The 21,999-nt window shown below is 37.5% G+C and overlaps 2 protein-coding genes across 2 annotated transcripts; both read left to right on the forward strand.

The window, feature by feature from the left end:
• LOC127946124 (connector enhancer of kinase suppressor of ras 2) lies at positions 1–10,479 on the forward strand (the record flags this gene model as incomplete). The annotated part of the gene is made up of 14 exons (XM_052542425.1): positions 1–147; positions 766–899; positions 1,880–2,070; positions 2,297–2,386; positions 2,982–3,172; positions 3,270–3,321; positions 3,874–4,049; positions 4,178–4,251; positions 4,350–4,421; positions 4,647–4,714; positions 5,035–5,138; positions 6,240–6,753; positions 8,379–8,578; positions 9,594–10,479. Coding segments are annotated over 14 exons (2,064 nt in total), but the record flags the coding sequence as incomplete, so codon positions are not given.
• A 3,620-nt stretch (positions 10,480–14,099) lies between these two features.
• Positions 14,100–21,389, forward strand: LOC127946543 (spermine synthase-like). The gene is made up of 11 exons (XM_052543193.1): positions 14,100–14,323; positions 15,573–15,693; positions 16,253–16,340; positions 17,017–17,081; positions 17,223–17,398; positions 17,504–17,658; positions 17,754–17,843; positions 18,155–18,269; positions 18,356–18,435; positions 18,516–18,631; positions 20,475–21,389. The coding sequence occupies exons 1-11, from the start codon at positions 14,278–14,280 to the stop codon at positions 20,503–20,505; spliced, it is 1,083 nt and encodes a 360-aa protein (XP_052399153.1). The 5' UTR covers positions 14,100–14,277; the 3' UTR covers positions 20,506–21,389.
• Positions 21,390–21,999: the final 610 nt, after the last annotated feature.

The raw sequence follows: 21,999 nt of genomic DNA on the forward strand, positions 1-21,999 counted from the left end.
GTGGGCTGGCAGCTGAAGAACCTGGTAAACTCTTTACGCAGCAATCCTGCGGGTGTGACCCTCACGCTAAAGAAACGACCTCAAAGTACTCTCACGTCAGCCCCAGCCTTACTCAAGAACATGAGATGGAAGCCCCTCGCCCTGCAGGTACTGATGGGATGTGTGCGGTACGTGGATTAAGTGGTGTGTGGGAAGTGATGATATGCCATGGCATAGTCCCCCGGTCTGTGCCTGTTCTTTTTTTAGCAGCATTAAGAGTACTCTTCCCCTCCCTCAAGGCTTTGACCAACTGTATTGCATGGCAAATTTTCGCTTCACTCTTCCCCCACACACCAACCTCCCTTTTTTTCTTTCAACATTTTACCTCTAATCTGGTGCTTATCCCTCTTTCCTCAATCTCCTCTGCTGCTCCACTGAAGCCCCGCACATCAGGATGCTTTACTTGGGCCCTTAGAGGAAAATGTGGAATGTCATTTTAGACGCTTGACTGTGCAGTCTATAAATTGCACATATTTATTTCATCTTTTCCGTTTTGATTGCACAGCTGACATCGAACAAGACACACTGAGTGTCATGACAACTTCAAAGTTGAAGACACTGAGAAGAAATTTTATTTACACAAAATCAAAGCCATGTTTGAGTTTTGAATGCATAAACTAATACTAAACTTTTGAAAATGGCCTGCATCAAAACGCAAAAGCATATTTGAACAACTTTCCTAAAGGATATTAGAAATGCTAAAGCTAAGTGTACCACTGTTTTTAGCCCATCATTCCTCCCAGCCCCAGCAGTGGTGTGGCCACACCATCAAGCACCCTCAGCACCCCATCCAGACGGGACAGCTGCACTCTACAGGACCTCTTCATCCCCCCTCCCCCAGATGACCCATACACACCCAGGTACAGTATTACAACACAAACCAGTACACAGATGCACACTATATATATATGTTAAATATATGTATGTGTGTGTGTATGAAAACACTTCAACATGCACTTTGTCAACATGTCAGTAAGACTTTATTTTGTTTTTTAATAAGTATCTGATGCTCACAGAGTTTGCATTTATTTAATCAAGAAAGTAAAATAGTAATATTGAGAAATATTATAATTTAAAATATCTGTTTTCTTTTCACTTAAATGTGTCAATGAACACACACAAAAACAAAGATAAAGATAAGCTGTCTTTAATAAATCCATGTATAGGTAAATTCAAGCAAGAGAAGGCAGGAGACACTCATAACTTTGAAGATACCCGACAAAGTCAAACTGAACAGGCAGGAACTTAAGTATACAGACCAAACTAGAATTAACATACTAAACACACCTGAACACAATGAAGAACTCAAATCAGAAATTATGACAACTAGACAGAAAAAAGGTGCAAAACAAAGTCTAAAAAATGTGATATGGTGATATGTCTATTTGAATATATTTCAAAATGTAATTGATTCCTTTGATGGCAAAGCTGGATTTTCAGCAGCCATTACTGTCTTCAGTGTCATTGATCATTTTAATATGCTTGATTTGTGCTCAAGAAATATTTATTATTATTGTCAATGTAAAAAGTTCAAATTAAAAGTTTTTAATTAAAGTAGAATTTTGTGAAATATTTTAAATGATTGTACTGTCACTTTTGCTAAATTTATTTCATCCTTGCTAAATTAAATTATAAACTTCTTTAAGAAAATCTTACTGACCCCAGACTTGACCATATCATGAGACCATTTGGAGATGGAACTTTTTGGTTTAACCAGTAAGCAACCAGAAACACCTTAGCAAATGCACTGTGGTGGTAATTTTTGCACCGGAAATCATTTATCTTTTTGGAACAGTCAAAATCTAGTTTGCATTTAAGATCATTTCACTTACCATTGCAGAGCCAACATAGGAAATCTTACCAGCAACTGCCAGCAGGCTGCTAAAGGTTCTGATTCGCCCAATTCCTTCCTGGATCAGGAGTGCCGGAGGCAATTCCCCCTGTTAGATGAGGATGCGGTCCTGTACTGTTACGAGTATGATCAGAATCAGGGCCCTCCACCCTTACACAGGGACAGCACTACTACATATGGTACATGCTTTTTTACATGATGATGTTTGGTCTTTGCAGGCTGTTTTTATCTGCAACACAGTATATGCTGTATATACAGATATACATTGCATTCAAATGGCCATAAATCATTGCAGTAAACATAAAAATTGAGTTATACTTAATCTTCTACTCTTGGCCCAATATGTGTATTGTGCTGTAATGTATTATTTGATTTTGTTTTGATTTCTCTGTGCATGTGTACTAGGACGGCTGAGGCCTATTTCCATGCCTGTAGAATATAACTGGGTTGGAGACTATGAAGATCCCGCCAAGCTGACAAAAGAGATCAGAAGAGGTGTGTGTGTGTGTGTGTTTGTATGTGGGTGGATGAGCATTGAGTAGGATGTTGCTTTAATATATTTTCCTTAGGTTATGCTGAAGCAGTGATTTCATCACTTTAGCCCTGACCTTCCCATTTGCACATTTTAAAATATTTGGCCATTGTTAGGCCAGATTGTCCCCGTCCCCCCTACATTTACCTCATTTGTGCTAGGAACTCTCTGCCAGTATCTCACGGGCTCTTTGAGATTTTGGGATTTTTGGGTTTTGCATTGCCATGGTAACTCCAACATAGAGGTCTTGCCAAGATGCTGGCTTCTCATTGGTTGAGGCCAGGCTCTGTTGCTGAAGGAGTGGGAGCAGAGAGAATGTTTTCTTTAGTCACGCTGACAGAATTTATATCAAATGTGTACATGTGCAACACAGCATCTTTTAGCAGTATTCTTTGAGACCTCTGAATAATTTGTTTTCAACTCTAACCATTACATTATTTAAAAGACAGAATCAAAACTGCTTTATTAAATTTTAAAAACAGCCAGTTTATTGAAAATGTGATTTGTCCTGTTTTATGAACCGCATGTAGTTTCATAATCCCACATGTTTATTAACAGAAAACTCCCTGCTGCGATATGTAAGTGAGGACAAGGCAGGGACAGAGGAGTACCACACTGGACGTCGCAGTAGTCGGCGTAGTAGAAGGAAAAGTGAGAAAGTTGCTAGCCCCGCCCACTACGCCCTAGTCCCCACCCTGCAGCAGGACTCGCTGGCCACACCCACATCTGAAACCTCATCTGTCTATCTTGTGAGTGTGCTGAAGACAACTTAATGTAGATTTAATTTAAGATTAAGGGATGCAGCATGAAATTATTTAAATCTTGTATTTATTTAATATCTTTCAGACATTTGATAGATCGTCCATACTTTCCCGGTCTAAGAAAGTGAAGTTAAGAGGTAAGATGGCAGATGTTGAATTCTGCTAGCTCTGAAACCTCATCTCTGGATCTTCCTCTGGCATGTAGTTATTACATTAAAATGCTTGACACATTGCATATATATATATATATATATAACATTAAAGATTATGTTATCATATTTTTAATGAAATAAAGTGTTATTTAAAGAAATTTAATTTTGAATCCATTTAAAGTAAAATGTCATTTTAAGAATGTTTTTCAGAATCTTTCATAAATATATGTATGTATATATATATATATATATATATATATATATATATATATATATATATATATATTATTATTATTATTATTATTATTTTTATTTTTTTCTCAAAATTCCGATTAAGAAATGATTTTTGCAGTGCAGTTTTTTTCCCTACAGAAATCCAATCACAGATTCTCCCTCTGAATAATTGTCAAGACATTTCTCTGCCATTGTATGGCAGTACATCAAAAAGTCCCTGTTTTGATACTATTCCTGCCAGTCCTTTCATTTATATTGCCCACGCTGACGTCTCTGATCTCTCTCTCTCTTTGTCCTTCTCAGCTGGATCCCTGCCCTCCATTAGTAAGCGGCGAATCTCCTGCAGAGACTTGGGTCAAGGTGATTGTGAGGGTTGGCTCTGGAAGAAGAAGGATGCAAAGAGTTACTTCTCTCAGAAATGGAAGAAATACTGGGTTGTGCTGAAAGATGCCTGCCTATACTGGTACACCAATGAAGAGGTGAGGGCACGAGGTCATTCATCTTCATGATGAAAGCACAAAATGGCCCATTAGACTGCCTGCATAAACTCACTGCTTACCTAGAACACATCAGTATATCTAATTTTTTCATCTCTGTTCTTTCTCAGGATGAGAAGGCAGAGGGCTTTGTCAGCCTACCTGAGTTCAACATTGATCAGGCCAACAAATGTCGCAAAAAGTTGTGAGTAGTGGAATAAACTAGAAGTGAAACAGTTCTCATAAAAAAACTTTAATGCAGCTTTGCATACAATGCTGACTTTTTCTCTTGCCTGTTTTCAGTGCTTTTAAGGCTTGCCATCCTAAAATCAAGAGCTTCTACTTTGCTGCGGACAACATGGATGATATGAATAGGTAAGATGAAAAGAAACTTCCCAGGATGCCTACAGAAGCAAAAAAGACTCATAATGTAATCTGAAACATTGTCAATTCCTCATGAATGCATCTCATTTAATTTTCCATGAGCTGATCAAAGCTACTAATTTTAGCGACATCCCGAAAGACTATTTCAGCTTTGCATTTCAGCAGCTTGAAGAGCTCCCCAGGTAACTTTTGGTTTGTTTTTTTGTTTGCTCGCAGGTGGCTCAGTCGACTGAACATGGCGGCAACAGCTCACTCGGAGCAGAAGAGGATTCGACAGGATCATGGTGAGAAGATGCCTTCATGCTTCGCTAAGCCTGTCGGATCAATTATTCTCCCACTCTGACTTTGTGTGGTCTGGTCTGCAAGTCCTAGAAATATATGCATATGAAGTACAACATGTTGGATGCATGTATGGGGCGTTTCAGTAAAAATAAAGGAAGTAATTTTTTATCCTTTGACGAATAAATGCTAAAATGAAGACAAGAAATGTACCCAAACATCTTTCAAATGAATTTACTTCTACTGCCTGCTTTCCACATCATTCAAATGTCATTATTATTGGACTCCTTATGTGTTTAATGGATATTTGCTGTCATTTCCTCAGATTACTGGAGCGAGAGTGACCACGAGGACGCTGATCAGATGTCCTCAACACCCAAACAGGATAGCCCTCCACCTCCATATGACACTTACCCTCACTCCACCTCAGTAAGTCTTGTCTGTCTTTCTTTTTTTGTTGTTGTTGTTTCTTGGGTTCCTGTGTTTGCACTGTGTTTAAGGTGTGAGTTCTTGCTGACATGTAATTGTATTACTAGCCAATAAGTGTTACTCGCCCCATATTGGACTCTCTGATTTTGTTTTTGAATGATCTAATGCTCACAGATTGTATTGGGACAGATAGTAATTTGCATGAAAGACACTGGGGAATGGCACACCCACTACAGTAAGCAACATATCTCTGAACTCTTAGGATCTGTTTTAGCTTTTAGTCTGCTTATTGCGAGATTGAGACCATTGTACCAGTCAGAGAGACAATTCAAATGATACCAGACTTGCATCTTGCATTTTCTGCATCTTCTCCCAGTGAGATTGGGAAACAGATGTCTTTATGTTGTTAATACACTGTTCTTTGTATTGTCCGTATCTCAGAAGATCAAAGTGTCTGAGGTTCTTCAAGTATAACAAACATTAATGTACTTTTTAAAAATCTTTGATCAATAGAAGTTCAAAAGAGCAGCATTTATTTAAAATAGAAATCATTTGTAGCATGACTTTACTGTCACTTTTGATCAATTGGATGCACTCTCGCTGAATAAAAGTTTTAATTTCTTCATAAATAAAACTAAGACTGAAGGAAACGAATGAGGGGAAACAATAAAGGGGAAAAGAGGGAGGGAAAGCAGGGTGAAGAATGAGGTGTGAAGGGGTGGATAGAATGGAGATGAAGGACACATGAATTATTTAGACCCAGGGGATGATTGTGGCCACTGTAAATTCATAGTCAAAAGGCACTTTTTTTAAAGTGGTCTTCTGGCTCCAGCTCTCTGTAATCTTAATGAAGGGAGTTGTGTGTGCATAATGTGCTGCTGTCTTAGATCATTCCTTCCAGGCAGAGCATAACTAAGGGTGACAGCGGTGAGTTTGTAAAAGAAAACAGCAGAGAAAATGGAAAACAGGGATATAAATGCCCCTCTTGTTATAGTTGTCCTTCGTTCTGGATTTATGGTTCTTGATGCACCAAACTCTAAATGTCGTTAAATATACAGGCTACCAACTACTGTGCATGTTGTCCAACCCTCTGTGTTACAGGCAAGTCCGTTCCAGGAGTCCCAACATATCCGCCCACCCTCCACAGAGACCATCCAGTCCCGCTCTCCCCTCTCCGAGACACATGGGGGCAGCGTGAGCAGTGCCAGCTCCCCTGGCCGAAAGTCTGCTAGCCAGCGGCGTTCATGGCAGGACCTCATCGAGACACCCCTCACCAGCTCTGGCCTCCATTTCCTCCAGACTCTGCCATTGGATGACTCCGTGTTTGTCGACCCCAGTCGATCCATGCCCGTCGAGCTCCGCCGCCAGTCGACACTCCCTGCCCAGCACGGGCTGCCGCCAGAACACTACATCCAACCCACTACACCCACCCAGCCCAGCCAAAAGCCCATCACAGCTGTAGGAAGAGTAGAAGGTGGTGGAGTAGGAAGCAAGCACCGCAGTTTCACCTTGCCCCGTGACAGTGGTCTTCATGCCATCCTGGCTGCCACCAACACAGCTGAACACACAGATGCACAGTGCTACCACCTGGGACGGGCCCATGCCAGACACACAGGTCAGGAAACTGGGAACTAACTTTGACCAGATATACAGAGACAAGATAGTGGTTGGGTTAGCATATGTAGGAATATAGGTTATGAGTAGTTTTATTAAGGGGTGCCTGTTTATCATGACATTGCTAATTTCCCTCCAGTTTCAAACATGTTTTTGATAGTGGTAAACTGATATGCATTTTGAATACATTTTATGAATACTATAATAATAATAATAATAATAACAACAACCAAGTTATTGTTTACGTTTTTTATCTCTTAATAGAACCAATATGCATTTTTAACATTTAATTATTATAATAATCATAATCAAAATATGTTAATAACTACTGTGATTTATAATTATTCATAATTTATCCACAAAATTTAATTATTTTTAATTAGTATGCAGAATTGGTTTTAGCTCTGCTTAATAATTTAAAATAAATATTTTATGATGATTAATAATAATAATAACAACTTATTATTTATAATAATTTTTTGAATCATTTATCATTAATAATTAATCTGATACTGATTATTTTAACACATTATTTTAATTCTGTATTGATATGAATATTATTTGAATAATAATATGAATATTTTATTCAGTTTATTATTGTTATTATTTGAAAATGCATCTTGTTTATTATTTAATAGTAATAATAATTTTGTGAATAACTTATAACTATTAATAATTAATCTGATATCAATTATCTTAACAGGCCATTTTAATACAGTATTAATAATAATATTAATCTAATAATAAGTATTTTATTCAGCATTAATGTTATTATTATTATTATAAGTACTATTATATTTTTTTGAAATTTATTAATTTATTGATTGTAATTTACTAGAAGGCATTACAGTCACAATGAGAATCATGCACTTTAAAAAAAAACTTGTAGTTAAAAAAAATTGACTCAACCTGGCAATATCTCTATTCTCATTATATTGCTTTTTATTAGGTATTATGTTTGATTTTTTTTTTTTTTTTGTGCAAAATGTCATTCAGAGGATGCTGCATTTTGCTCCAGTTATTGGTATTTGTAGCCTGTAATGCTGAACATATTGCTGCTTGATTCAGAAGCACTATAGCTGCAAATCTCAGCTGAATACCCATCTCCCTTAAGACCTCCAATAGCCTCATATTAGGTGCAGTCCTTCTAATCCAACATGACAGCTCTCATCCCTGTCTATCCTTTTTCATCCCTCCGTTCTGTTCCACACATTCACTGTTCCTCAGAACACAACTGTGCCTCAAAGCACACGAGGAGGAGTCCCTTCAGTCCATGTTAATGTCGTCTCAGGATGGAACAGAGTTATTTGGCTTTAGGGCTGCTCTTTCTCTCTTTTTTTACCCTTGGATTCCTGATAGTCATTCTGAAGTGTAACTCCTTAATGCAAACAGCTAATAAGATAATTATAAGTTCTACTATAGCAAGGGATTTCAATCCTGAAAAGACAGAGCTTGATGAACAGACAGAGCTGAGAATTCCTGTCATATACTGTACAACTGAGTGTTGTAGAGTTAACATTACTAATATACTAAACCATATAATTGGGAATTTTTTTAATCGTCAAAATTTGAGTTGTTGAGAAAATGATGGTGTGATTGTAAGTAGCTCTTCACTGCCCTCTGTAGGTCCAGAGCGGGAGCGCAGGCACCAGGCTGACTCGTTGGTGGATTTGTACAGGGCTCTGGAGAGGACTAATCTATCACCTGTCAATGAGCACAGGTCCTCTTCTCGATTAGAGTACAAGCGATCATTCGTCCACCGCTGCAATGATCCGTTACTTAATGAAAAGCTGCACCGCCTGCGAATCCTTCAGAACTCATTCAAGGTACAGTTTATAGCGGTTGATGACCACAAAACATAGTTCATAGCAGAAGTGTAAGATGTTTTTTACATTTTTAAATCCCTAAATCCTAACCTAACATTTATAGACTTCCATTCAAAAGGGTCTTTTTTAAAAGAAGTCACTTTTTGTTACCAAAGCCGTATTTTGATCAAACTAAGTAAAAACAATTGCTTTGTATTGCTATAAATGCTTTTTATTCCTGTGATGGCAAAACTGAATTACTCAGCATCAATACTTCAGTCTTCAGTGTCACATGATCCTTCAGAAACCGTTCTAAAAAAAGGATTGGCTGCTTAAGAAGCATTTCTTATTATTATCAATGTTGAAAACAATTATGCTGATTAATATTTTTGCTGAAATCTTGTTTTATTTTGGTGAATAGAAAGTTCAAATCAACAGCATTTATTTGAAATAGAAATCCTTCATTATTATAAATGTCTTTATTGTAACTTTTGATCAGTTTAATGCATCCTTGCTTAACAAAATTTCATTCGTTTTTAATAAACTAATCACAGTCTGAAATTTATTTAACATTTCAAGTTAACATTTTAATTAAAGTATTATGAGTAAAAATATACAGTACAGTATATAAATGCTGTTAAAATGTTGTTCATTCTTAACTCATGATATCTAATGCATTCATTAATGTTAACAAATTAAACCATTTCGTAAAGTGTTCCCAGTTTTTTTTTATATACTAATCAAAATCTGAACCTGAAAGCAAGACATCATGAGGCAGTTTAGCTATATGGGGAAAAACCATTTTGTCTTCCACAGAAAAAAAAAGTATTTAAACCGACAAACCAAAGACAGACATTTTTTTTTTTACTTTATAATCAAAGATGCAAATATTTTTTGAAAGATGCCATGAGGCTTCTGCTTGGCAGCTTGAAAAAAAAGTCTGTCTATGCTTTCAGCCTTAAAAAATCATTATGATCATAGGCGTGTGTTGCATAATTTAATGCACATCATTAATCGTGGTGTCTTGTTTTGACAGGACATCCCACTTCAAGAGGCAGAGACTAAGATCATCCATCGGGATGTGTAGCCAGAGATGGAGAGACACAGCACCAGTCATTTCATATCTGCTATAAAAAAAGATTCGCTCTCTTTCCCTGGAGGGTTCATCTTAGTATCTTTTATCAAACATCTACATCTTTCCTAAGAAATATTTCTCACTCTTTGACTCTTGTTGTTTTTTGTTGCAGCATTCACAATTGTCCTCTCATTGCACTCACTCACTTTCTTTGCTTTGTTATTGCACATGATATTGGCATTATTTTGTATGTAAACTTCTTTTCTTTTGAATGATTTGTGTTTGTAATAATGACTTTGGCCTCCATCAGAGACCAAATAACTGCACTTCCAATTAACTCTATCCTACAGCAGTCTGTCATGACTGAAAAACAAATTTAGGGAAAGAATAAAACTACTGATGTAGAAATCTGATTTGCATGGCCATTGTCTGGTTAATAGATTTTCTGTTTGTGATGTTTCTTAACTGAGAGTGTTAATTCCAGTTTGACAGGATGCAATGATTGCGTGTCTGTGTGTGGTTGTGTGTTGAAAGCCTTGGTTTGTTGTAAATAATGTATGTTGTAATATTCTGACCGTTTGCACCCTAGCAGCAAGGTTCTTGCAATAATGTTGAACTAAAACGATTAGTTTAACACTGTCTATTTTTGTAAGCATGATATTTATTGAGATGTTTGTACATCGTTTTGTATGCTCAAATATGTTTTATCTGAAGATAACTGCAGGCGTAAATTCCTTTTCATGTGTTCCTGAAAGATCTTTAACAAAATGAAACTTTCATGTGAAAGTGCCAGTGTTCTAGTATCTCCAAAAAAGTAATTTTATCAATAAATTGTTTGATGTTTTGACATTATCTTAAGTACCAATTAAGTACTTGTTTAGTACACAAGGTGTTTTTTTTTTGTTTTGTTTTTTGAGGTTATATATTTGGAGGGTTTGGCCATCAGGACAGTCCAATGGATTCAGTTACATTATTTCTAAATTATAGATGACAACAAAAGAAACTGGTTAGATCACATGCACATGCCCCCAAAAAACGTGCTACTCATTCTAGTTCAGTTAGCAATTAAAATGCTTGGATTACAGCCAGAATTATAAGGGAAATTATGTAATGGCTGGAATCAGGGCGTTCCTGTAGAGAGTGGTTTTATGAGTGCTGTGGACCACAAACAAGAACTGAACAGGTTTGGTCTGTAGTAAGACTAAAGAATTGAGCGCAGACTCATGCTAAATCAAATTACCATGGTACTACCATGTATTTTGCACATGATATTCTATTAATTTTCTTGGAGAATCTTAAAAACATTAATATTGCAATCATTAGTCACATTGTTCTACATCAATATTATAGTATTATTACCATCTGAAACTGCCACAATATGAGAGGCAGCAAAAGTCATAAAATGTTAAATGCACTGATTTCTCTTCATCATGAAAATCTCAGAGAACATGTGAACATGTTATCTCCATACTTGAAAGTGTATAGGTTGGGGAAACACTTGCAATTAATCTACTACTATCGGTTAGGAAGAATAATTCACAAAATATGCGATCATTTCATCTGATAACCCAACGCTGCACCCTGGGGAACCAGATTGCGCTACACGTGTCAGACTGGGTTTGAGCGCTTCAGGGCCACTCTACCCACGAGTCGATGTTATTGAACGAATCATTAGCATTCACGTCAATGTCCAGAACATGTTCATCCCCTACGAGCCGACCTCCTGCCTTTACGTTTCTGATTTCAGTTAAAGGCATGATAACTACAGTCAACGTACTTGCAGCTAAGCTGTATACAAAATGCTTTTAGTAATTCAAATAGTAATTATTAAAACGTAGGCATATGGCTACAGCATAAGCAAACAGCATCTGAATAAAGGAACTGATTATTTGCTCAGTGACTCAATCTTGTTCACAAGAAAGAGGGAAAGATATTCATCATACATAAGGCTTAACACAGTTAAAATGACATAAGGGCGTTACTATTATTTTTCAAGTGTCTGCTGTTGACAAAATGACACCATAAATAAATACAAATATTCCAGGCTACAACACATTAAAATAATAAATGCCTTAATGCCATATGAAGTCAAGGCAAACAGATTTCTGGAATTAGCAACAATTTTTGAGCATAGCTCCCATAAGGAGTTTATTTTAATTGTTTGATTATTAGGTCTTCTTTCTGGCCCTAGAAGAGGACAATCATCCAGGCTGGACTGGCCCACACAATACCCTAAATGTTTTGCATGGGGTTAGGGAAGTTGGTATAAATACATTATTTATCAATAAATAACAGATTAAAACAAATTATATTTTTTAATAATTAAAATGCATTTAACAATATTAATATTCAATTATATAACAGGCTATTAATTATTTAATTCATATTTTTCTGCAGTTAAAGGGGTCATATAATGCGATTTCAAGTTTTCCTTTCCCTTTGGAGTGTTACAAGCTGTTCAAAAATAGAGAAGATCCCTAAAGTTGCAAAGAATAAAGTTTCAAATCCAAAGAGATATTCTTTATTTAAGACTTGGCCACGCCCTCCTTGAATGCTTTGTTTAAACACGCCCCCACATGTCTAAGTCACGATGTGAGAAGATTTGCATAATGCCGCCCAAATGTTCTCGCAAAGAAAGAAAGCGGAACTTTGATACTCGCTGTTGCCACAGGTGCCATGTCGTGGAAACGCTGTTTCGTTGTGAAAGTGAAAATACTTTTTTTGGCCTTTGATGGCCTTTGATTCATATGTGTGCAGTGCATTTGGAGGACTGTTTCCTGATCCTGAAAGAGTAGACTACATTGAGGCAGTTCTGAATCTCAAAGGATTTGCCACAGATGATTCAAACGTCAGTTTTGAGCAGTGTAGAGTAGCGCTTGTTGTTTGTCATTTCTCAGATCACAAATGCAGACATGGTTTTATGTTTATATGGCACGATGCAAAGCAATGCATTTAAAGACTGTATAAGTCATTATAATCAGTAATTATGTCCCCACTGGATGCAACAAATGCCTCGTTTATAATGTTGTTGTTTTTTTTTTGTTTTTTTTTGTCATGTCGGGTAATCATGTGGGGTCCCCTCAATCAGCAGGCCCTGGGGCTTCAGCCCCGCCTAGCCCTTATGTCAATCCGCCCCTGAATAGGCGTATAATGTTCACACAAAAAATATAATTCTGACTGAGAACAGGAGAACAACAGAGATGTTAAAATACATACTCTTCTGAGTTTTATAATGAAGTCTTATGTTTTATTGCAATTAAAAATGACTGATATCTCAAAAAGACATGCACTTGTGAATGACGCGAGCTCCTGCAAACTCATGAATGCAACACAAGATTTACATAAATGTAATAACTTGCCATTTTGGTTTGTTTTTCACCAAACTACAGTATACCTTCAGTACATTTGGAATATACACCACGAGATGCATAGATTATTTTATGACAGATTTGCATCCACTTATAGAATGAAAAGTGAAAGTCACCGTTCCCTGATATTAAATGGGTAAGTGTTAGCAGGAAATTTTTTTGTGTGTGTTTTGACAAAAGAAGGTAGGCCAAATAAGCCTTTAGAGCAGTTCATTTGAAACAGGTCCTCTAAGCACCCCTAACACATCACATTTTGTATGTCTCCCTATATCTGACACATCCATTTCGGGTCTTGCAATCCTCCAATAAACTGATGAGTTTAATCAGGTGCAATAGATGAGGCAGACACAGAAAATGTGGATTGCTGGTGGTGCTCGCAGGACCGGTTTGAAAACCACTGTTCTGCACTTCCTCAAGGCAGAATACCAGTCCTCTGCTGCTGCAGTTGTAGGGATTCTTAACCCGTTTTATGGCAACTACATTTAATATTTTTCTCATCAAACAACCAGACTAATGAATAGCTCGACACAACCCAGTTTGGCTTCCTGTTTCCCACCCCGAGCACTGCACATTTTCTGTCTACCTCATCTATCACAGCTTATTCAACTCATCAGCTCATTAGTAGAGACTGCAAGACCTAAAATGGGTTTGTCAGGTATAGGGAAACATAAGCAAAAATGTGAGGTTCTGTAGGGTGCTTGCAGGACCGGTTTGAATACTGCTGCTGCAGAAGACCTGATGATGACGGGCGGCACGGTTTGATCTTTGACTGACCAATCAGCAGAAAGGGGCGGTTATTTCCCGCCCACGTGTGTAAATCGATTATTCATTCATTTCTCTACCCCTGAACAACAACAAAAAAATAAAAAATAAAATAAATAAATAAATAAGGCGAATTCTTGTTTTTGAAACAAAAATAAATAGATAGATAGATAGATAGATAGATAGATAGATAGATAGATAGATAGATAGATAGATAGATAGATAGATAGATAGATAGATAGATAATAAAATGACCAAAATATACACTGACCGTAAACGATTCTTATGTGAAGCAATTAGTCAAAAGATTCGAATCGCTGATTTGAATCAACCTGCCCAGTGCTACCACCCACTTCCGAGCTCGACTAGAAAGAGACAGACGGACAGAGCGCAGCGCACTAGCGCAGCGGCAGTGAACACAACACACCCGTCATCTACCCCTCTGTCACCACAGACTCTCCACCGATTCACCTCCGGCTGCCTCATCCAGGCATGGCAGACGGCTTTACCCCATCATGGCAGTGCTACATTACACCCTTGACTTCAAACTCCGTGCGCCAGGTAAATTTCAGTGAAGTGAATGAAGGGGGCGAGTGGAAGAGGAGAGGAAGAGGAGGGCTCGTGTTGCACTGCAGACATGCGGGCCTCCTCGCAACTGCTCCGTAAGCGTTTTATTGTCTTTATAATAGCAGGGAGGCTGCAGTCCCACTGCTGCATTGCCGAGATGGCCACGGGATGCATGTGTTATTGTATTCGTATGGCTTTTTTGTTGTGCATGTCCTCCTGACGTTTGCTCTGATAATTGACCTTCTGGGGGTAGCATAGCGGTGTTAGCAGAGGCTAATGTTGGCTCTGTATCATGTATTTGAATGAAGCTCATAAATGAACATACATATGCACTGACTACCAGACGAATTATATTAACACATATATTGCCTTTTGCATATTATCTGTTTTTATGAATGAACCGCGCGTGACCTCGTTATAGGCACTATTCCCGTAACGTTAAATATTTTGGATCTAGCGGGTTTTATTTTTTTTATTTTTTTTGACAGCCGTGCCTCTATTTCACTGTCTAATAATATCGCAAGAAGATAAGATGAGAATTCATGCGTGCATACCACATCGATCATACTTCGATATACACACAAGCATGCCATATCTGTTTTGTGATCAGTGTGACAGGTGCAGACTATCATGTACTATGTTTTGGATTAATATAAAATAAATTTATGGCTGCATAAGCATATCTGTACGTTGCAGTTCACCCTACTTTTATAAGCTGTCGAAATAATAGGAATCAATATGAATCGGCTTGATTGGGTAGATGTGCTTAACTAGGTTAAAGGTTACTAGGTTTTATTCAAGAGCAATTTGAATCCTGGAATGAAATTAATTATCATATAAAATGAGAATTATGGTGGAAATTACGAAATATAATTCATTTGATTCCATTTCATTCGATTATTAAACGTATTTTATTCAAAAATGAAAATGATTTGTTCGCTGTCACTTTACTATACACTTTAAAAGTAGAAAAGTTGCATTAAAGTGAATGGTGACTTAAGCTGTCAGTTCTTAAAGGGATAGTTCACCAAAAAAAGAACAGAAAATGCCATGTCGTTCAAAACCTGTAGGAATTTGTCTTCTATTGCATGTAAAAAAAAAAGAAAAAGAAATCTTAAATCTGCAAATGAGTTGAGCCGCATGCAGTAAAATTGGCATTAGTGTCAGTTTTTTTCCTCTCAGTCAAAAGATCTTCTTTATTAGAAGTTAAATTAATCTGTCTGTTGTCCCTCTCTCTGTTTAGCTGACGTCTCTGCGACTGTACGTGGCTTACAGTCTATTTTTCAAGAGCAGGAAATGACAGAGAATGTCCATGACTCGGAGGGACACGGGTATCTGGCAACGTTTCTCGGCAAGAACGGCAGGTGAGCAGCTTTGCCTCAAAGCTTCAGTAGAACATCAGTGTCTTACGCAACATGGCGCAGTATGCAAAATCTGTTCAACAGGTTTTGTATAGCTGAAAGGAGGAGGAACCAGAATTTAAATCCCCTCTCATTACATAGAGTTTTTAGCAATGACTCATCAGCTAGGAAAAACAAGAGACAAGTTTCCTTTTGATCAGGACATTCCATGGAGTTTTTTCATGTTCTCCGTAACGGCTAAGTGTAATGTTGAAGCTAACTGACAATAATGATGCCTGACCACACAAACGCCCCACTAAAAACACCAGGTGTGCTCCTGTGTTCAGACACTGTTTAGGATGACCGTTGATCGGCCAGTTAAGTGCAACAAAGGAAAGCATTTAGAAGAGTGCACTGTGATTTTTAGTGGCTTTGTGCATCGGATTTAAAGGCTTTGGAACTCACTTCCTGTTTTATTTGTGACTCGCTGTAAACACAGCTGTTTGGGCTTTGTTTTACTTTTTGGCAAAGTGTTTGACTGCAGTTTTGAGGGTTTAATTGCGCTTCTATTCCTTGTAATCAGGTTTGCCATCTTACGAATGCACTCCCATGGTCTGGTGACCTTTGACCTGCAGTGTCTTGAAGGGGATGATGTAGTGCAAGTGGACAATGTGAGTTAACAGAACGTAGGTGCTATCAGGATTGATAGAGATGCATGATAACTTAATGTTCATCTTAAAAGTACTAATAAAACCCTGTTGCATTAATTCTTCAATCTCAAAATAAATATTCACCCCCCCCACGTTCACTTTTAGCATTTAAAACAATTGTCAAATTATTTTCACATTTACCATCATTATATTGTAGCTTTTAAAACTGGGATATCTGATTTTAAGAAAGGAGTCATTTGCACTTGTTCCTTGTCACTTGATAACAACAGGACACAGTCATTACATTTAATCACATTTAAATGTAGTTAGGTAAAGCTGAATATTTAGCAGTCATTACTCAAGTCTTCAGTGTCACATGAACCAGATGTCAATCTAATAGGCTCACTTTTTATTATTATCATCAGCTTTATGCTGCTTAATATTTTTGGAGAAAGTGTGATATAATATAAGAGTTAAGAAATAAGAGTTAAGATGAATAGAAATTCAAAAGACTTCAGAAGCTTTTATTTGGATAATGCATGCTTCCTGGAAAAAAAAACTGTTTTGTATTGTACAACTTTCTGACCTCTAAACAAATCAGCCAGGAGGCGAGAGTGATTCAACCATTTTAAAATGTGTTTACTTCCTGTTTCTCTTTATTTGGAAGGTCATAATTAAGACAATGTTTTCTTTGTAGCTGCTGAATGCACTGGAGAAGAAATTGAAGGCTCTCCTGGATGGAAAAATCCAAAGGATCAAGAGGTATTTTCATTCTGAATCGGTTGCCTTTAAATTCAATGAATGCAATGAAATTCCTTCATTGTTTACTCGCCCCCATGACATTTCAAGCATGTATTCTCTGGAACTTTATCTTGGTCTGTTTAACTGAATGTGTTCTGTCAGACTCCCTGTGCTGATTCGAGGCGGTGATGTTGACCGATACTGGCCCACTGCTGACGGCAGGTTGATGGAGTACGATATCGATGAAGTTGTCTACGAGAAGGATTCTGCCTACCAGAACATCAAAATCTTGCACTCGCGGCAGTTTGGCAATATGCTCATTCTTAATGGGGATGTCAGTAAGTAAAAAGGTTCTTGTTTGTTTACTAGTTTCAAATGCATTACAAATTTCAGGGATGTTGTGTCATGTGAACACATGGTAATTTAGTGTAATCAAATGACAGACCTGGCAGAAAGTGATCTGCCCTACACTCAGGCCATTATGGGCAGCGGCAAAGAGCACTATGCTGGGAAGGAGGTACTTATTCTGGGAGGAGGAGACGGTGGAATTCTCCATGAGGCGGTGAAGCTCAAACCAAAGATGATCACCATGGTTGAGATATCCTTTATGCTAAGACTTGACTGCAGTTAAATGGAAAACTACTTCATGTTTTGTAACTTTTAGATATGTACTTTCCTTAATTAAATATTTACATTGACGAGTTGGTGATTGATGGATGTAGGAAGCACATGAGAAAGACATGCGGGAATGTTCTAGATAACTTGAAGGGAGATTGTTATGAGGTAAGAACTGAATGATCTGTGCAGTGACATTTTATCCCGGTCCCAGTTCTAAACGCACCTGCCCAGCTTCAGTTTATAACTATAATGTCATACTATAATGACTATATTACACATTCTTATTCATTTATAAGTTGCTAAACATATTTTTATCCTTGAATTTACAATGAGGCCCATTTCCTGCTTTTGAAACAAGTGCAATGTAGACAGTTGAGGGAAATTGCCCAAACTCTGGACAACTTCCAGCTTTTTTTTGGCTAACAATGAATGAATAGCATTCTTTTTTTATCAAATTTTCCCCTTTTGTGTTTCAGATATTGGTACAAGACTGTGTCCCCGTACTTAAAAAGTTTGCAGAGCAAGGGAGGACATTTGATTACGTCATAAATGACTTGACGGCTGTCCCTATTTCTACAGCACCGGAGGAAGGTTAGTGCACTGTATATGCAGCTGTGTGTTTCTGACTGAGCCATACAAATATTAAATCTATTCACATGATCTAAATTTTTCAATAGATTCAACATGGGAGTTCCTGAGACTCATCCTTGACCTCTCCATTAGAGTTCTGCGGCCTGGTGGGAAGTACTTCACACAGGTGAGGGGGGCAGGTAGTTCTGCTCACTGTAAAGTTTTGCTGTTTTTCATTCCTTTTAATGCATTGTTTTCTGCCTGCAGGGTAACTGTGTGAACCTGACTGATGCGCTCTGTGAATACGAAAAGCTTTTGTGCAGACTTTCGTGCAAAGTGGACTTTTCCAAAGAGGTGGTGTGTGTTCCCTCATATATGGAGCTGTATCCTTTTTAAATGACCAAGTTTCATGGTGAAATACATTTATAATGGGTGAGAAATACAGTATGTCGGTGAATAAGGCATTTCTACAATGCAGGGCCCAACAGAAAGGATTATGTTTTCAGAAATAATTATAAATTTTTAGGAATTTATATTTAGAATTATTTAAATGTTAAATGGTTAATAATATTGTTGAACAAAAAGTTAAAAAAAATATTTAAATTATATGTATTTATATAGATAGATGGATAGATAGATATAGATATAACATTTAAAAGAAAAATAAACATTAATACATGTACCTTTTATAAACAAAATTATACATGAATATACATGTATACACACACACACACATACACGCCAAGAACCAAGAGAAAACATTACCATCTACAGCCGCGAGAGGGCGCTATATGCTGCTCAGTGGTAGACTACAGCAGTGGTTCCCAAAGTAGGGGTCGCGACCCCACGGTGGGTCGCGGGACCCCGGCGCAGGGGTCGCGAGATGATTTCGATATAGGCTTTATATATTTTTGTTTCAATTAATTTAACTCTTTCGCATCGCACGTACGATCACACCGGTGTGATCAGTCTAGGCTAGTCCCTGGAGTGTACGACCACACCGGTCAGTGCATGACGTGAAATTCAAATGTGCTCTCGCGAGTTGGCTGGCGCTGAGCCAGAGACAAGTGCGCTCAGAGCTGTCATCACAACTTTTCAGTGTTTTCAACCACATAATGTTTATTTTAGGTTTCAGACATATAAGTACTAGAAAAAACAATACATTTAGAGTTTGTAAAATACACACTGATATCAAAGGAAGAGGCAATAATAATCTTTTTCATTATAATTAGACACATTTTATTCATATCAGATACACATTGTGTAAGTAACTTTAAAGTTTACTCCATTATTCTCCCAGTTCACCAGCCACTTACTTTTATGTATTTCGGGAGAAGTGGATGAATTCACGTGTTGTAAATCCAACAGATCTGATTCTCTGAACTGCGTCTGCGGCACAAACTAAGATAGCGGCGCCCATCGCGCATACAGCTCAACTAACGCGATCGTTATAAAGGTGTTTAAACAACAAAACACTTCCACTTGCATATATTTGACAATCGGAATATCAGCTATTTCATGCCATATCTAACAAATTTGTTAATATTTTGAATAAAAAAGGAAAAATGACAAAAGCAGATCATTCATTCAGCTCTGTTGTTGCTGCGGTATGTCACGTGACAAGCAATGACGCGTCACCATGGAAAGCATAAAGTGACACATCTAGCGGATTAGCATGAGTGTGTGTGTGTGTGTGTGTGCGCGCGCACGGGTGTGAGCACGCGTGTGAGCAGCTCAGACTTACTCGACTGGTTCCTGATGGCAGAATAATGAACGAGTTCAACCCAACATAGCTGCACAGTTACTTTCCGAGAGAGAACAGGTGGATATCGAGCAGCTCATGCAGAATTGTAACACTGATTTTGCACGCAGAACAATAAAATATAACCTCGTGTGCTTTGAGACTGGGCATAAAATCGATTTGCTGTACATTTCACGCGACGAGAGGTGTTTTTTTTTTGGGGGGGGGGGGGGGGGGGTCGCGGGGCAGCAGCGCATTTATCATGGGGTCGCGGGCTAAAAAGTTTGGGAACCCCTGGACTACAGGAGCACTGAGCAGCATATAGCGCCCTCTCGCGGATGTAGACGGTAATGTTTTCTCTTGGTTCATTTCTCTCGGTTCATGTCAAATTAATTTTGATAAATACTTTGCATATAAATACTCTCCCCATCTTCTTGTTGTCCTCACATCACATGTATTGACTGTTCCTTAACATGTTGACTCAGATGGGTGTTTTACACCATCTGGAAGAAGTAATGTCTCTTCCTCCTTCACTCTCTCCTCCAAGTCCTGCCGGAATGTGAAGATTTCTCCCTCACCCTCTGTTGCACTGAGGGGAGACGTGCACATATCTCTTCAAGCACTGTTTCTGTTTCTACTGTTCCTTCACGTCCAAAAATGAACAGCCTTCCCATTTTTGACATGGCTATTAGAATTTGTTTGTGTTTGAAGTTTCATAGAGATTGTTGTTTTGTTTGTTTGATGTTGTGTGTTTGGAGTCGTCCAGGGAGTGCAGTGTGTGAGTGACACTGCTGATGATACTGAAGGCTGGACGGCAGCAAAGCATCCAGACACATTCTGACTCCTGCCTTTGGGGATTTACTCTTATGATACAGATTTTACAAAGTTCTTTGTGTTTTACTGTAGTTCCAGACTTTTTCCTTTCGTTGGCCTTTGTGTTGGAATTTTTTGCATCCTTTTGTACCTGTGGCTTGAGTGTGATTTGATTCATGGTGTTACATAGAGAGTTTATTGGCAGTGTTGCATTCTGGGAGTTCACTGAATAGTCTATTGAAGCCTTTTAATATGTCTTAAAAGGGAAAAATGTCATTGCTGTGGCAATTTTCATTCTGGTTTTCTTTTTTTCTGAGCTGTGAATATTTTTTTAATGATTAGCAAAAAACTAGGTCCAAAGTAGGTTTCCCTGCTTGAAGTTGCAAATATTATATTGCAATTATAATAAAAATTATAACGAGAAATAAGTTTTTACTGAATGTAGGCCACTTGGATTCATACCCTTTTATCCATACGGTGCTTCATTGATATTATTTATTTTTTCAATATACCAGTGATCCTGCCCTGAAAAGTAACTTCTGTTAATGAGAGTGATAATCAACTATTAAAGCGATTAAGGTGAAAAATGTCTAATCTCTTTTTTTGTGGCTTCTCTGATTCTGTCTCATGAGAATAGACTGCACAGTTATTATTACTGTGATAGCCATTTCTCATAGCTTTTCACAATCATAACTGATGTTATTTATACAGTTTTTATACAGTCTGTGGTCAAGACCCATAACTAGTGTCATAATAATAATACCTGTAATGAAATACATCTTTACACTGCTGTGCATTAGAAGTTGGTTTTCAATTACAATTGAAAAGTTTGATGATAATAATTCTCAAGAAACAATGATTCCAAATCTCTTTTTAAATGTCAATTTATTACTAGATATGAACCAGTACAAAAATTCAATATTCAACAAATGTGGACATAAAATTAATAAATATAAGTTTAGCATTCACCAAGTCAAAATTCTAAGACATATATATATATATATATATATATATACCGGTATACAGTACAGACCAAAAGTTTGGATACACCTTCTCATTCAAAGAGTTTTCTTTATTTCCATGACTATGAAAATTGTAGATTCACACTGAAAGCATTAAAACTATGAATTAACACATGTGGAATTATATACATAACAAAAAAAGTGTGAAACAACTGAAAATATGTCATATTCTAGG

The sequence above is a fragment of the Carassius gibelio genome, chromosome A24, assembly GCF_023724105.1.
Source record: "Carassius gibelio isolate Cgi1373 ecotype wild population from Czech Republic chromosome A24, carGib1.2-hapl.c, whole genome shotgun sequence".
Taxonomy (NCBI): Eukaryota; Metazoa; Chordata; class Actinopteri; order Cypriniformes; family Cyprinidae; genus Carassius; species Carassius gibelio.